Genomic DNA, 15,732 nt, shown 5'->3' on the forward strand with positions numbered 1-15,732 from the left:
AAAGACAGAAGGACACGGAGCCTGAAATGAGGTTGGAAATTTAGGCTTGGGAGAAGAACCTTGTGTCTTTAATGTGCTTCTTTATACTGCAGGAGTAACTAATTAATTCCCATCGCAAGGCTTGAATGGTTTATTGCTCTCTCTCCCTTCTTTTTGCTCATCCAGGAGGCGGCTGAGGAATAGACTGTGATCGTATCACCACCTGCAGCATCAACTTGTGGCTGTGGGGCTGTTCATTCAAGCAAATATAAAGCAGATAAGCCTAAAGGGGAAGGACTGCCCTCTCCTGACCGCTCGGTATACACCAAGTTGGGATTATTCGACAAAAAAACAGGTATAAAAGCACCAAAAGCTTAACACTAAACTCATAGTGAGTTTAAAAGTCCTCAAGTCCAACTGGCTCCTGTTAAACTGGATCACAAAATCTAGATCCTCCTGCAGAAGGTTGATATTAAAACGCGATCAAAGCTCCACGCTGAGGTTTTATATCTCAAAGAAACAATAAAAGCCATAAATCGACGGTATCGCTTTCCGCAATGCGTAGACATCTGGAACAGTGTCCGACGCCTCATTTAGGAGATATCTGGATAATCAGGAGCCAGCGACGAAACCTCCGCTATAGAATGAGATTCATTCTGTGATTCTGTTACTCTTCGGAAAGCGATAAATCACAGCTCTTCTCTCAGCTATCCCTGATCAGCACAAACCCCCCCATCGGTTCTTCTTACCTGCTCCATTCTGCAAAGTTTTGTTTGATTCAATGATTCACGGACGCTCCGTTGTGGTTTTACTCTGGGATCCAGGTGTGATTTCTATAGGAAACACGTCCCTATTGAAAAGTGAGCTGAAGCTGGTTTTTGTCATTAATCTAACAGTAAAGCTCCGAAGAATAAACACTTTGAGACTTATAATAAGCAAAATAATTACGTGCTACCATGTAAAGAAGGCTCAGGCCTTAAATTTTATTGTTGTTGATGAGGAATAAATCTGGCTTGTGACTGGCTGAGCACAAATTAAAACCACCCCTTTCGCTCCCCGCCTTTCCCAGCATGGGACACCGACGTTCTGGAAACAACGTTAAATAACAGCTCGTGAATCGAGATGGCAAATCAGAGCAGCGGCAAGAAGCTCGAAAAGTCAATATTAGACTTTAAGTGTGGGGCCCCAAGCTCCCACTCCCCCCTAGAAGACAAGATTCAAAAGCAAAACTGTTCTTTTCATGGCCGTAATATCATAAATAGTCCCGCGCGTCTCTGGTGAAGATGTTGGGGCTGAACGCGCCAACCCAAAGCAAATGGCTTCTGGTTTCAGATGCGGTTCGATCGCTGCCGACGTCACGAGTGGGCGCGTCTCTGTGTTTGACGCACCGGCAGCGGAGAGTTTTAAGTCGCCTCTCGCGTCGCCGATCGCATCCTTCACGTTATAAAAACCCGGTCGGCTGCCAGACATCGGTTTCGAGTTGATGCTTCTGTTTGTGTGTCTCACGTTGGGTTTTACCTGCTCTTGGCGGGGCGGCACCGGGGAGCGAGGGGACACAACTGTGGCTGCTGCCACCTCCTCCTGTTCTCCAGGAACACGCTGGAGCGCCGACAATTCCATTCCCAACCGCCGCGCACACGGCGAAGCCGAGCGGGACCACGGCGCCGGATTCGCATCCTCTCCGCCGCTTCTTCGGCGTCTGAATCTCTCCCGCCGTCAGGAAAAGTGCTGAGCTTTAATTGAGGTATATTCATAATCCGCAACGCACTGGAAACCAAACCCTCGGTTTCTCCCTCGTTTCCCCTTCCTAAACATCCAAACACTCAAAGCAAAGACCAGAACTCAACGGCTTTGCCTTCCAGATGTTTTCTCCAACGGCTTTGCCTTCCAGATGTTCTCTCCAATGGCTTTGCCTTCCAGATGTCTTCACCTCCCAAATATCTTCTCCCCGCCTGCCCCAGGATTTCCACCCCATCCCACCCACGCAGCCTCATCGTCGGGATTAACGGTGTTTCCATCCATTTAAGGACAGACCTACAAGTTTTTGGGTTTCTCGACGCTTAGCGCAAGCTCTAAACCTCCACCTGATCCCACCACGAATAGAAACCAGGGTTAAGACGGTAAATGTTGCTGTTGGTCACCATCCCAGTCCCACAGGAGTTTTCTTCGCGTCGCAGAATATTTATTACTAGTAGATTGCTCATTGAAAGGGTAGAAATAATTAATCTCGGAATAATAATAGTTAAATACTGACCTTGGGGTTACTAAGTACAGTAGTTTCTCTGTTACAAATGGAAGTAGCGCCGGCGTGCCGGAGAGCACAGCGAAAAAAGCAGAGATTGGCTTTTCTAACGCTATTTACAGGTTTTCCGTTGAAAAAAACCCGCCGAGTTGGATTAAATATACAACATTTCTCCCGTATCCAAACTCTTTAAGGTGCTCCGAAGTGTGGATGAAAACAGAAGCTACAGTAGATCAGTTGCGTCTATTTACAAACCGCTCTCGGTCGCCCGTTGACACCAGGATCTTCCGGAGAAGGGTGATGGAACTCAGGTTGTTCCACCAAAACGCGTCGTACGGGGCCTCCTGAGTACTCGGAGAGCTCGGATCCACCTCGTGCGACAGGAGCGAGAAGCTACGGGTGAGAAACCCAACGAGGAGAACGCGCTTAGAACAAATAAAAGAAACAATTGGAAAAATAGGAATAAAATCCCAAGTGGCCCGTAATTTGTAGGTCGAATTTCTTCAGAGTTCTTTTCTGTTTGATGGGCAAATTCTCCCTGTAGTTTCGTTCTCTGGTGCCTGACGGACGCTGCCCGGTGTCGCTTCTCCCCGTAGCGCTTGTGGTCGCACCGGTACCTCCTAATCGCTCCAAGTTGGGTGTTTTTGGGAACCCGTCAAACCAGGAGGGTTTGACCATAACGAAAACGCTGAGTTTGTCCTCGTCGGTCTAAGATTTTAGAGAAAAAGAAAGGAAAAGAAGTTGATTTGACTCCTGTTTGTAAACTTCTCATGTGCCGTCGCCGTTCCCTTGTACATTTACGTTTCAAACAGGTCCCAGAGATTGCAAGGCAAGCGTGTTAAGGCAGTAGAAGAAACTCAATATTTCAATCACACCTCTTGATTCCCTTAAAGACATTTCTAAGGCATCAAAAGGGGCACGTGGTTTGTGCTTGGCCTTTGCAGAGAAAGGCGTTTGGTAGAGCGTAATAAAAACGACAGGCGGAAGCCACTCAGCCCCGGGCAACGGCCACGGCGTCGGCGAGGAACGGGGAGCCACGGCGCGCGTTCCTCACCATCGCTCTTTCTGGTACACCTCTGTTTGTACGATCTCCCCGGGGTGCTCCGATATGCAAGCCCCGTTGATATCGCTGAGCTTGTTGTCTGGAAGATCTTCGGGTTTCGTGCAAAGTTTCAGCGCCCTGGAGATGAAGACGTCCAAGTCGAACTCGGGGTCTGTTTCGCTGGTGGCCTCCGCGGGTTCTTTGCGGAGCCGGTGAGGAGGAGACGGAGCGTTCCGTTCCTGAAGCTCCGGAAGAGGATTGGAACACTCGAGACCCACCTGCGTGCTCTTCACCCACTGAGCGATCTCCAGAAAGAGGTTGGATGGTTCTTCTTCCAGCGATAGCTCGGCCGCGGGCGCTATGGTCGCTCTTTTCCAGTGGGATAAATCTAAAATGAGCTTGGGTTCTGAGTAATGATGGGGCTTATTGTCTCTCCACAGCAATTTGTCCAAGTAGGATGGTGACCCCACTTTGTAATCGCACGATTTCCCACAATCGGCATCGAATACTCGGTCCATGGACGAGTGGGATAATTCCAAGAACCTCTCCGAGCTGCTTTGGGAATATTTCCGGGGATCAACTTGAGCTTCTTCAGCGATGGATTCAGATCCCGCCCGGGGGTCTCGCTGAACCTCGTCCATCTCGTGGTATTTATCGTGTCTCCAGTCCAAATCGGAGGAGAGGCTCACGTGATACCTGCGAAAAACACCATTAGACAACCCACAGCTCAAACCTCTGTATGTTTTTACCTTTTCCTTCCTACTACGCCACTTAACCTATAGATTTTTAATAATCAAACTGCCTCTCAGCCCAGAGACAACAGTCCAGGTCCTACTTTTTCACCCAGGCGAAGAGATTCGTAAGGTCCCGAAAGGTCCAAGAATAATGGGATTTTACAGCCCGTACCTGTCCCAGTTGGACATCTGGCTCTGGTTGGCTTCCATCAGTAAAATATCATCGATCTCGTCCTCGATCCGGAAGGGATGCTGAGACACCGGTTCGTCCTCGGGGCAGGAATACGGGCTCATGTAAGGATGCTGCAGCCCCATCTCCGCCGTTAATCGATCCATGGGGTTAAATGTCAGTATTTTCTCCAGAAAATCGATAGCTGCGAAGCGCAGAGAAACGAGCTCATTAATTCCTCAAAAGCAACAGCGGCTCCCTTGCCATGAATCCCCCGAAACAAATCCCCTCGAAGGAAGGAAGGAATTAAAGGTCACACCCCGTGGGTATTTAACGTGTAATTTTTAAGTCTTCAGAGTGACCAACACTATGAAATAATTTTGCCCGTTAATATTTTACAGATTTGGAGTGTCTAAAATTATTTCAGAAAGACTGCAGAACATCAACTCTTTCTACAATAATTATGAAGGAAATTAAGTGTAATTAAAGTGACTAAAATGAATTCTAAACATATAGGGTTTGTTGTGAATCCTCTGACGATTCCTTTTGCTGAGATGACGTGAAAAGATCGAATCTTGTCATTAAAAATGTTGCTTAGGTTGGATTCAATGACCTTAAAGGTCTTTTCCAACGACAACAATTCTATGATCCGACGTGGAAAAATTCTTTAGGGTTCAGATAATAAATAGGAATGTGACTTTATTAATTTATAACACTTTACCTTCCGAAATATCCCCATTAAAGATGGAATCGTGTAAGCGGGACCATTTCTTTAGCGGCAAAATCACCCAGCGGAAAGGAAGGGCCGTTCCTCGGTGCTTAAACATTAACCAATATCCGATTGTCTCCCATGGGATTATTTCACCGCTCGGACTAATTAAGTAGGAAGCAATCAATAACTTCATAAGGTCACCGACTGCGGGCAAGCGGCGCGGTGGAGTGATATATTATGAGTTATATATTACGGGTCAGGGAGGCAGGAAAATGTCAATGGATGATGTAAGGGGCACAGGTGACCTTTATTTGCGCAGGAACGACGGGGAATAAATTCATTCCCGCTCGCCGGCGGCTGACACGGTCCCTGGGCAACCTGGGCCGATGGGTATTGTGTTGCCAACAAGTTAGACCAGCGAACATAAGCCAGGCTTAGTCTTGACATCCTCCCAAAAGCAGGTGGATGAGTCCACCTACAAAGCTGCTCCAAGGAGAAGTTCAGATCCAAGAGCCGGTGGTTTACAGCTCCCTCGCAACAACACGCTGCTGATTATTGATTTTTAAGCTCTAGTTGAATAAGGGAAGTGGCTCAAGTGGCTGGTACCAGCACTGGGGTGGCCAGCAGGCCCAGGGCAGAGACCACCCCTGTGCTGGGCACTGGGGAGGCCAAACTGAGAATCTTGGGGGCAGTTTTGGGCCCCTCAGGCCAAGAAAGGCCTTGAGGTGCTGGAGCGAGTGGAGAGAAGGGGAAGGGGCTGGAGCACAAGTGTGATGGGAGCGGCTGAGGGACCTGGGGGGTTCAGCTGGAGAACAGGAGCTGAGGGGACACAGGGACACAAAGAAACGGCCTCAAGTTGCGCCAGGGGAGGTTGAGGTTGGATCTGGGGAACAATTTCTTCCCCAAAGGGCTGTGGGGCATTGGAACAGGCTGCCCAGGGCAGTGCTGGAGTCACCATCCCTGGAGGGGTTGGAAATACACACCAATGATATTCTCAGGGACATGGGGCAGTGCCAGGGGTGGGTGAATGGTTGGACTTGATGGTCTTGAGGGTCTTTTCCAACCAAAACGATCCTATGATTCTAAGAGGAATGGGGAGGGAGGGACGCAAGGCTGGCACGAAGGAAATGCGCCTTGGTATAGTCTTGAAAGATCATTTCTTATTTCTGTGCGAGCTCCGTGCGCTCATGAGCGCTCTCCTGCATCCCCATGGGCCAGCGAGCAGGTCCTGTGGGGACGCACGAGCTCCAGGTGGGACCACGCACCACAGATCCCCAAATACCTGAAGCCCCTTCATGCACTTGGCTTTTGAGGACAATTCCTCAGACTCCCTGGGGACATCAGGCTGTTGGGGGATGTCCCACGAGAAGGACGTCGCCGAAGCACCACGGTACCTTCACTGTCCACCTCGGGGAGCAGCTTGCGCAGCGGTTTCCTCACTTCCCACGTGCTGTTGATGAACATGGGCATCACTTTGAGCAGCTCCTCTTTGTCTTCCTCGTGGATCACGGGGATGGTCTCCAGAATAAGCTGCATCTGTTCCAACTCATGACCCCCTAAACAAATAGAAAACAGGGAATGAGTTGAGATCCAGGAGTTAAACGAGCAATCGTATCTTTTTAAATCCTTCAGGCTAATTGCCAAATTGTGATTGAAATTATGGGGTATTCAAAGTGATGAAGGTTTTGTGGCTGGTCCCCTCTCTGCTCACTGAAGGTACCTGGAAGCCAAAAAGTTTAGTGACACAAACGACATAGGAAAACCTTGAATTACAGCTCTCAGGAAGCCAATTCTCCACCGTTATCCTCTATTTATGTCAGTCCTATGGCCTTTCGGAAGGAATTAATCTCTAAAAAGCAAAAATACAAACTAGAGAGAGAATAAATGCACTGTGTGGGAGAGAACGAGGAGTTTTGCATCATGTTTTGGAAAAGAGATTTTCTGTTTCCTTTCATTATGTTTTGGAAAAGGAAACTCTTCCCCTTCCCTTTTCCTTCCCCTTCTTCTTCCCTTTCCCTTTCCCTTCCCCTTTCTCCTCTCCTCTCCTCTCCTCTCCTCTCCTCTCCTCTCCTCTCCTCTCCTCTCCTCTCCTCTCCTCTCCTCTCCTCTCCTCTCCTCTCCTCTCCTCTCCTCTCCTCTCCTTCCCTTTCCTCTCTCCTTCCCTCTCTACTTCCTCTCTCCTTCCCATTCTCCTCTCCTCCCTCCTTCCCTCTCTCCTTTCCTCTCCTCCCCTTCCCCTTCCCTTCCCCTTCCCCTTCCCTTCCCTTCCCTTCCCTTCCCTTCCCTTCCCTTCCCTTCCCTTCCCTTCCCTTCCCTTCCCTTCCCTTCCCTTCCCTTCCCTTCCCTTCCCTTCCCTTCCCTTCCCTTCCCTTCCCTTCCCCTACCCCCTTCCCTTCCCCTTCTCCTTCCCTTCCCCTTCTCCTTCCCTTCTCCTTCCCTTCCCCTTCTCCTTCCCCTTCCCCTTCCCTTCCTCTTCCCCTTCCCTTCCCCTTCCCCTTCCCTTCCCCTCCCCAGCACAGTGTGGAGGAGTCACTGGAGGGAGCTGTAACCACTCACTTACGGACGTTCTTCCACTCTTCCCTGTTTTCTGTGCGGATCGCACTGGGGATCTCTCCAAAGCTCCAAAAGCCAGATTTGAGCTGTTGGCGACGTGCTGCACCCAATTTCTTCTGCCCCTCACACAACGGGCTGCGGGGACGACCCCCCTTTGTTGAGTTACGTATGAAAATCAAAGCAGGGAGTCACATCTATTCTTAATAACAATTTTCAGAGCTGAACCCCTTGGACGTGAAAATTTTCTAAAGGGGAGACTGAGGAAATTAGGGAGAAGGAAACGAGGTGATTTTAATGATGTTAATGATCCCGACTGCTGAATTTTCAGCTTTCACAAAAAGCTGCGAGAAGGAGCGACAGTCGACTGAAACACCTGCGAAGAAACCATCGTTCTCCATTATTAATGGGGCTACATTATTTATTTACACAACTCGGCGAACAGCTGCTGACAAAATGGGTTAAACCTCGTCAATCGAAGCGCTAACGGGCCACGGAGAGACGACCAGCGCCACAGATTTTGGGCAGGGGGGTAGTATGGACAGGCAAGAGCGCGGCCACTTTGTTCCTGAATGAACAGATCTGTGTCCAAGCAAAGTTCACTCTTAACAGGAGTGGTTTTGGAAGAGTATTCAATCAAGATTCGCTTCTCGAGACCATCAGAGCTGAGATTCAAATGCTGTGCTAATAATCACATGCTCTTTTTGGCTTCTTGTAACGCACCTTTACAACAACACCTGTCTATAGGAAAAGCCTGAAATTGAGTAGCGACATCCACAGAATCACACAGAATCCCAGAATGTCAGGGGTTGAAGGGCCCTGGCAAGCTCATGCAGTGCAACCCCCCCATGGAGCAGGAACACCCAGATGAGGTTACACAGGAAGGTGTCCAGGCGGGTTGGAATGTCTGCACAGAAGGAGACTCCACAACCCCCTGGGCAGCCTGGGCCAGGCTCTGCCACCCTCACCAGGAACAAGTTGCTTCTCAGACTTAAGTGCAACCTCCTGTGTTCCAGTTTGCACCCATTGCCCCTTGTCCTGTCACTGGTTGTCACCCAGAAGAGCCTGGCTCCATCCTTCTGACACTCCCCCTTTAGATATCTGTAAACATGAATGAGTCCCCCCTCAGTGTCCTCTTGTCCAGCTCCAGAGCCCCAGCTCCCTCAGCCTTTCCTCACACGGGAGATGCTCCACTCCCTTCAGCATCTTGGTGGCTGCGCTGGACTCTCTCCAGCAGTTCCCTGTCCTGCTGGAACTGAGGGGCCACAGCTGGACACAAGATTCCAGGTGTGGTCTCCCCAGGGCAGAGCAGAGGGGCAGGAGAACCTCTCGGACCTACTGACCACCCCCTTCTAACCCACCCCAGGTACCATTGGCTTCCTGGCCACAAGGGCCCAGTGCTGGCTCATGGTCACCCTGCTGTCCCCAGCACCCCCAGCTCCCTTTCCCCTACGCTGCTCTCTAATAGGTCATTCCCCAACTTACACTGGAACCTGGGGTTGTTCTGCCCAGATTCAAGACTCTACCCTTGCCCTTGTTCTATTTCATTACATTTTCCCGCCCAACTCTCCAGCCTGTCCAGGTCTCTGATGGCAGCACAGCCTCTGGCGTGTCACCACTCCTCCCAGCTTGGTGTCACCAGCAAACTTGCTGACAGTCACTCTATTCCCTCGGCCAAATCACTGATGAATATCTTGAACAATCCCGGCCCCAGCACTGCCCCTGAGGCACTGCACTAGATCCAGGCCTCAACTGGACTCTGCCCATTGACCACGACTCTCTGGCTTCTTCCCTTCAGCCAGGTCACACTCCACCTCACTCCCCGCTCATCCAGACCGCACTCCCTCAGTTCAGCGCTGAGGATGCTGTGGGAGAAACGTCTTTCCTCAAAGAAAAAAAAGACCTTGAAGACGCCAACCACAATTCAAACCTCTTGGGACAGGGACATGTTATCTCTGTCCTACTCCACCCTATGGTATTTTTTAGCCACCGCCTTATTTTCAGCTGCCAAGCAGAGGGGAATTCCCTCTGCAACGCTAAAAAACCTTTTAAATTGGGTCGTGAGTAAGAAGAAAAGGAGGAAAAGTCAATTTATTTATCAATTAATCAATAGAAGCCAGAACCTACCGGCGAAGAGCATCCTCCCCGTCAGCATCTCGGCCAGGATGCAACCGGCCGCCCACATATCGATGGCTTTGGTGTAGTTGTTTGGCGAGAGGAGGAGGCGAGGGGAGCGATACCACTTTGTTACTAAACCTTCGGAAAGGTAACCCTGAAAAGCAAAGAGAGAGAGAAAGAACGGTCAGAATTCCTCCGATCTCCATGTCGGATCTCCCGGAGAAACTGCCCGCAACGCTTGGGAATCTTGCCGGAGCAAAGAGGTGACACACAGGCCGCTGGAGGAAAAGCTCTTGTCGCTCCCCTAAAAATGATTTGCGGTTTGTCGCCGTGGTACCGAAGCATCTTCTGCAAAGGACAGATGGTTTTAATAGCGCGGATTTGCAGCTCGGAGCCACAAAAGTTATTTTAGGTGATTGTTAAAGACTTGGATGTATTATGTAAATCGCAGTCAATCCCATTTGGGGAGTTAAGCACGTTATTGAAGTGTTTTGCTGTGTGTGAAGGAAGCTTTTCCCAGCTCAGCAGCCCGAGCTTAGATTTCCAAACGTGCCATTTTTGCTGATTCCACCTCCAGTTAATCCTTTATCTTTAATCCCTCCATAGCCACCTGGAGCGCCCATGGATCCGACTGAATTCCCATGGATCCCACTGAATTCCCATGGATCCGACTGAATTCCCATGGCGCCGACGCTGAAAATCAAGTTTGAAAGGGCACATGGAACTCGCCGCGTCCGCATCCCCCCGATGCTGCTGGGGGACCCCGATTTGGTTTGGGATACATAGAGGGAACTGCGGTCGAGCCCACGCGGCGTCTCAGAGGGATGGGGTCTCGTAATAAAGAGGAGGACGAAGCGACGGGGTGGAAAAAGCAGATTTACGGAGAAAAGGAAAGGCCCTCGTGCTCCGTCCCGCTTTGCCGACGCGTGACCCGGTTTTACAGGGACGTCCTCGGCAGCACCCGCGGGACAAAGACAAAACTCTGTCGTCTCTTTGGAGCTCACCCGGGAGATTGGACGCGAGTGCCAAGCGCTCAGCGACTCCCGTTGAAATCAAGGAGGCGCGTTGAATCCCGAAAATAACGGCGGCGGAAGCGACGGCCCCGCAATGAACGGGCTGCGAAATGAATGGTTATTTCATCAGGGTAACGCTGGGATATTCCTAAGTAGGACTTACTATATTAAATATAACGCATTAACAGAACGAGGTGGATTGGAACACAACCGAAAAGAGAAGATAAAACAAACCGATCAAGCTGAATTGCATTCGGAGAGTATTAAAATGAATACAGTTCACATTAAAACCTCCATGCGAACTGATATCGTTTCATAAACTGTTTTCGGTCGCGGTATATCGTATAATTCGCAGTTAAAACACCTCCTGGGGTGCTACAGGATACACCTCTCAGCCTAAACATGAGGTTTATAATGCTCCTAATGCAGGTTTTCTTCCCATTTCCAAACGTGAAAGTCGTTAAGTTTTTAATCATCAAGGCTTTGCTTTTAAAAGAACATTGTAATTTTGGTCTTCTTAAGATAAGTCGTAATGGATTTGAGTTCTCAGAGGCACGAGCACGATGCAAAATGTATGAGCAATATACTAAAAACATCCATACGTAGCAACAAACCTAAAAATGCGTTACATCTTTTATTTTTATCAAATGCATACGATAAATTCCTGTCTTGCCACCTGGAGGAAGCAGCATCAAGAGAAATGATTTGGGGCGGGTGTTGCGGTGTCTCAACGCGGAGGGCGGTCCCATCCGGGGCGAGTTCGGAGCAACGTTTCATCCTCATCTCCTTTGAAAACCTCGTGATGATCCACCTGGGAATGTCCTTATTTCCCTGGATGAACTGGAAGTGATGACGTTTGCACCGAGTCCAAACCAAAGGGAAGGACTTCAAAGGTTTGAAGACGTTCTGGAAACGATTTAGGATGAGATCGGCGCCTAAAAGGGCTGTCACGCCCTCCTTAGCATGGATTTTCTGCCAATTAATGCTGTAATTAATGTTGCCAAGAGGCAAATGGTCCCCTGGCAGCCTCGTGTACATGCCCCAAGCGCTTTGGGGCACCAGACAGAGCCCCTAGAAGAGATCATTTGACTATTTTGTAAGATACAAGCAGGCTAAGGAGGTTCCCACTTTGCCATCTTGTCACCTGAATAAAGAGATTCAGCAGCCTCTGCATCCCTAGGTCACATCTGGACCATCATTTGGAGCCAAAAGTATTTATAGGACATAAAAGGGGGGATGGATGGAGAAGATAAAGCTCTGAAGAAGCGCAGGACCATGTGGGGAAGGATAACTGAGCTCAGTTGAAAGAATATGGCTGGATATCAAAGGCCCCTCTCTCTTGCTCAATGATTAAATAAGTGTAATTCGGATGGAATTGGGTTTTCAAACAGCAGGTGAGGAGAAAAATAAGCAGAGCGGCTGCGGATGAGGTTCCATTGTGGGGATGAACGGCAGCTTGTGTTTTGTAAAGGTACCAAACCAAGAAACAGGAAGTTTAATTATTTCAGTAAAATGAGTATATTTGATATATATGATATAAAGCAATAAAAGACACCTGAAGGCACTTGAGCTTTTCCTAGGCCCTGCTTGCGGCTTTGCAGCACCAGGGCGAGCTTAGCAGAGCTCAACTGTGGGCTTCGCCTGGATAAAACAAGTCCCAGCTTGGCCCAGCGCCCACCCCACAGCACCCAAACGGCCTCAAGGACCCGATCGCTTCGCCCTCGGGACGCGGTTCGGCGTCGCCTACCTTGTGCGAGTAATGCTGATCCACGATCCTGGCCAGGCCGAAGTCGCCGATTTTCAGCACCAAATCCTCGGTGCTGATGAAAATGTTGGCGGGTTTGAGGTCGCGGTGGAGGACGTTGGCCGAGTGGATGTATTTGAGCCCCCGCAGCAGTTGGTACATGAAGAGCTTGGCGTGTTCCTCGGCGAGCTTCCCCTGCTCCAGCAACCGCGCCAGGTCCGTCTCCATGTATTCCTGGACGATGTAAACCATGTTAAACTTAAAAAAATCCCCACGGAGGTTCGTCCCCTTGGGCCCCAACACCTCGTAGACCTTCACGATGTTATCGTGGTCCAGGCGGCGGATGATTTTGATCTCCCGGAAAGCGTGTTTCATGCTGCGCGCGTCGCCGATGGTGATCTTCTTCACGGCCACTTTGCGGCAGCTCTTGCTGTCGAGGGCCGACAGCACCAGCCCGTTGGCTCCGAAACCCAAGGGGCGAAAATTAACGAAACGACAGCCCAGGTCGTACCCGTACATGCTGGCGATGCAGTCGCACTTCTCTGCCATCGCGGGCTCCGTCCTCTTTCGGCTCCTTTTTCCTCTTCGTCACTTGAAAAGCTGCGAGAGTTGAAGATCACAAACGCAGTTTGAAACCAAGCGCCTCATTATTACTCCATCGCTTCAAGATGAGACGCAGAGAGAAGAGATGTGAGCGCACACACGCAAGTAAAATGTTTTAAATCAAGTGAGAAATCCAAGGGTAGAGACTTTCCAAGCAGGACGGATAAATGAAGCCCCGAGATCTCTAGCAAAACAAAATGGTTGCTCTTCTTGGGACTAAAAGATCAACGTCGCTCTGTTTTGCAGCCGCTTGCTTGGGTTTCTCCTCCAGCGTCTCAGTGCCGGGGTGGCCAGGTGGCCTTGCTGCCCCCTTTTCGGTAGCGGGAGACCCCATGTTCCCCATCCGCAGGTCAAAATCTTGAGAGCAGCAAATATTTTCCAGCCCAAAACTCACGTTCAGCGCAAATTTCCACAATTGCAGCTCCAGCACCTTCCCCTTGTCGGTTTTTCACTGGCGAAGCCAAGCGCCATCCGACCTTTACTGGTTATCCCTCAGCACCGCTCCTGGAAGAAAAGAGGAGATGGATTTATTTGAGAACAGCGTTTCACAGAATCCCAGGATGTCAGGGGTTGAAGGGCCCTGGCAAGCTCATGCAGTGCAATCCCCCCATGGAGCAGGAACACCCAGATGAGGTTACACAGGAAGGTGTCCAGGCGGGTTGGAATGTCTGCACAGAAGGAGACTCCACAACCCCCTGGGCAGCCTGGGCCAGGCTCTGCCACCCTCACCAGGAACAAGTTGCTTCTCATATTTAAGTGGAACCTCTTGTGTTCCAGTTTGAACCCATTGCCCCTTGTCCTACCATTGGTTGTCACCGAGAAGAGCCTGGCTCCATCCTCCTGACACTCCCCCTTTAGATATCTGTAAACATGAATGAGTCCCCCCTCAGTGTCCTCTTGTCCAGCTCCAGAGCCCCAGCTCCCTCAGCCTTTCCTCACACGGGAGATGCTCCACTCCCTCCAGCATCTTGGTGGCTGCGCTGGACCCTCTCCAGCAGTTCCCTGTCCTGCTGGAACTGAGGGGCCACAGCTGGACACAAGATTCCAGGTGTGGTCTCCCCAGGGCAGAGCAGAGGGGCAGGAGAACCTCTCGGACCTACTGACCACCCCCTTCTAACCCACCCCAGGTACCACTGGCTTCCTGGCCACAAGGGCCCAGTGCTGGCTCATGGTCACCCTGCTGTCCCCAGCACCCCCAGCTCCCTTTCCCCTACGCTGCTCTCTAATAGGTCATTCCCCAACTTACACTGAACCTGGGGTTGTTCTGCCCAGATTCAAGACTCTACACTTGCCCTTGTTCTATTTCATTACATTTTCCCGCCCAACTCTCCAGCCTGTCCAGGTCTCTGATGGCAGCACAGCCTCTGGCGTGTCACCACTCCTCCCAGCTTGGTGTCACCAGCAAACTTGCTGACAGTCACTCTATTCCCTCGGCCAAATCACTGATGAATATCTTGAACAATCCCGGCCCCAGCACTGCCCCTGAGGCACTGCACTAGATCCAGGCCTCAACTGGACTCTGCCCATTGACCACGACTCTCTGGCTTCTTCCCTTCAGCCAGGTCACACTCCACCTCACTCCCCGCTCATCCAGACCGCACTCCCTCAGTTCAGCGCTGAGGATGCTGTGGGACACTGTGTCAAATGCCTCACTCAAGGCATTTCGTTCAAGGTTAACGACAAGCAAAACTCTGATCTTTCAGAGACTCATTAGTCATCCCTCCAAAGGGATTATTAACCGCGTTTTTCAGATGGGGAAATTTCTTATCAAGTTGTATTGGCTTTTATATTGGGATAAACCCCATAAAGGTCTTGGCAGGTCTGAAGACCATGAGAAGGTTTAAGGACAGGTTGGGATGGAAAACGTACATCTGGCTGCAGCAAAACCAGAGCTTTTCCACTAATCTGAGTTTCTTAAGCCTGCGCTTAAAACCTCAGTCCCCGCACGGGTCACCTGGATGGCTGAGGAGGTCAAAAACCCACAAAAATCAGGAAAAATTCCCAATGGGAGCTCTGTAAAATAGGACTTGGGTCAACAAGGCGTCATGTTGGGTTTGACCCACCGCATTTCTCAACTTTTAGGTGCTATAAACCATGGTTTGAGCCCAGGTCGGGCTGGATGGGACGCGGTGCTTGGCTCACTCTAGATGCAATGGAATTAAACCAAGTTTTGCCTCATCGGCTTAATTATTAATAATTAGTATGGTTCTAGAAGCACTGAAAGGGAAAATGTGCTGAGTAAGACTAAAAGGGAAGACAGAGCCTTATTTTATGTCCTGAGAAAAGCGATGGGTGCTCCTGGCTACGTCTCAGCAGCATTTTGCACAATTAGAGAGGCAGAACCGTCCCGAAAAAGGCGCCAAGTTGCGCTTCTGGCCTTGTGGTTGGGTCCTTGTTACGGAACCATCCCAGGAAAAGCTGCTGGAGATGCTTTGGGATGCCCGATTCACCATCAGAAATCCTGGTTTGGATTCTTTTCTCGCTTCTCCAAGTCTATTGAATGCAAAATTGTTATTTCAGTGGCCTAATGAAAAGAGCTGCCAAGGCCAAGAGCGATCACAAAAGCAGCAGCGATGCTGTTTGGCTGCGGATGATGGAAAACATGGTTTATTTGCATAAAATGATGGAGTCCCTGGGGTTTTTTCAAGCTGACGAGGGCAGGATCCGCCATCCACTTGAAAAAGCCAAATTCAATGGGAGCTTCGGGGCAAACTGCAGCAGAATTGAGCCAACAGGTCCTGGAGCACAACAGAGGGTCGGGAGCGGGGAGAGAGAAAGAGAGTAATTATATAGATTAACCTCTTTCTCTCTCCCTTATACCTTAGT

At 50.1% G+C, this 15,732-nt stretch overlaps 1 protein-coding gene across 6 annotated transcripts in view; it reads right to left on the reverse strand.

The window, feature by feature from the left end:
• Positions 1-938: 938 nt before the first annotated feature.
• LOC110359204 (mitogen-activated protein kinase 4-like) overlaps positions 939-15,732 on the reverse strand; it is a 29,774-nt gene continuing 14,980 nt past the window's right edge. For all 6 annotated transcript variants that reach the window (XM_065044628.1, XM_065044627.1, XM_065044626.1 and 3 more), the window contains 5 exons: positions 12,307-13,410; positions 9,556-9,700; positions 6,273-6,434; positions 4,170-4,371; positions 939-3,959 (listed from right to left, as the gene is read on the reverse strand). In XM_065044628.1, coding sequence (XP_064900700.1) covers positions 3,272-3,959; positions 4,170-4,371; positions 6,273-6,434; positions 9,556-9,700; positions 12,307-12,852 — 1,743 coding nt within the window. In that variant the 5' untranslated portion in view covers positions 12,853-13,410 and the 3' untranslated portion in view covers positions 939-3,271. The remainder of the gene's footprint in view (positions 3,960-4,169; positions 4,372-6,272; positions 6,435-9,555; positions 9,701-12,306; positions 13,411-15,732) is intronic.

The sequence above is a fragment of the Columba livia genome, chromosome W (genome assembly GCF_036013475.1).
Source record: "Columba livia isolate bColLiv1 breed racing homer chromosome W, bColLiv1.pat.W.v2, whole genome shotgun sequence".
NCBI lineage: Eukaryota > Metazoa > Chordata > Aves > Columbiformes > Columbidae > Columba > Columba livia.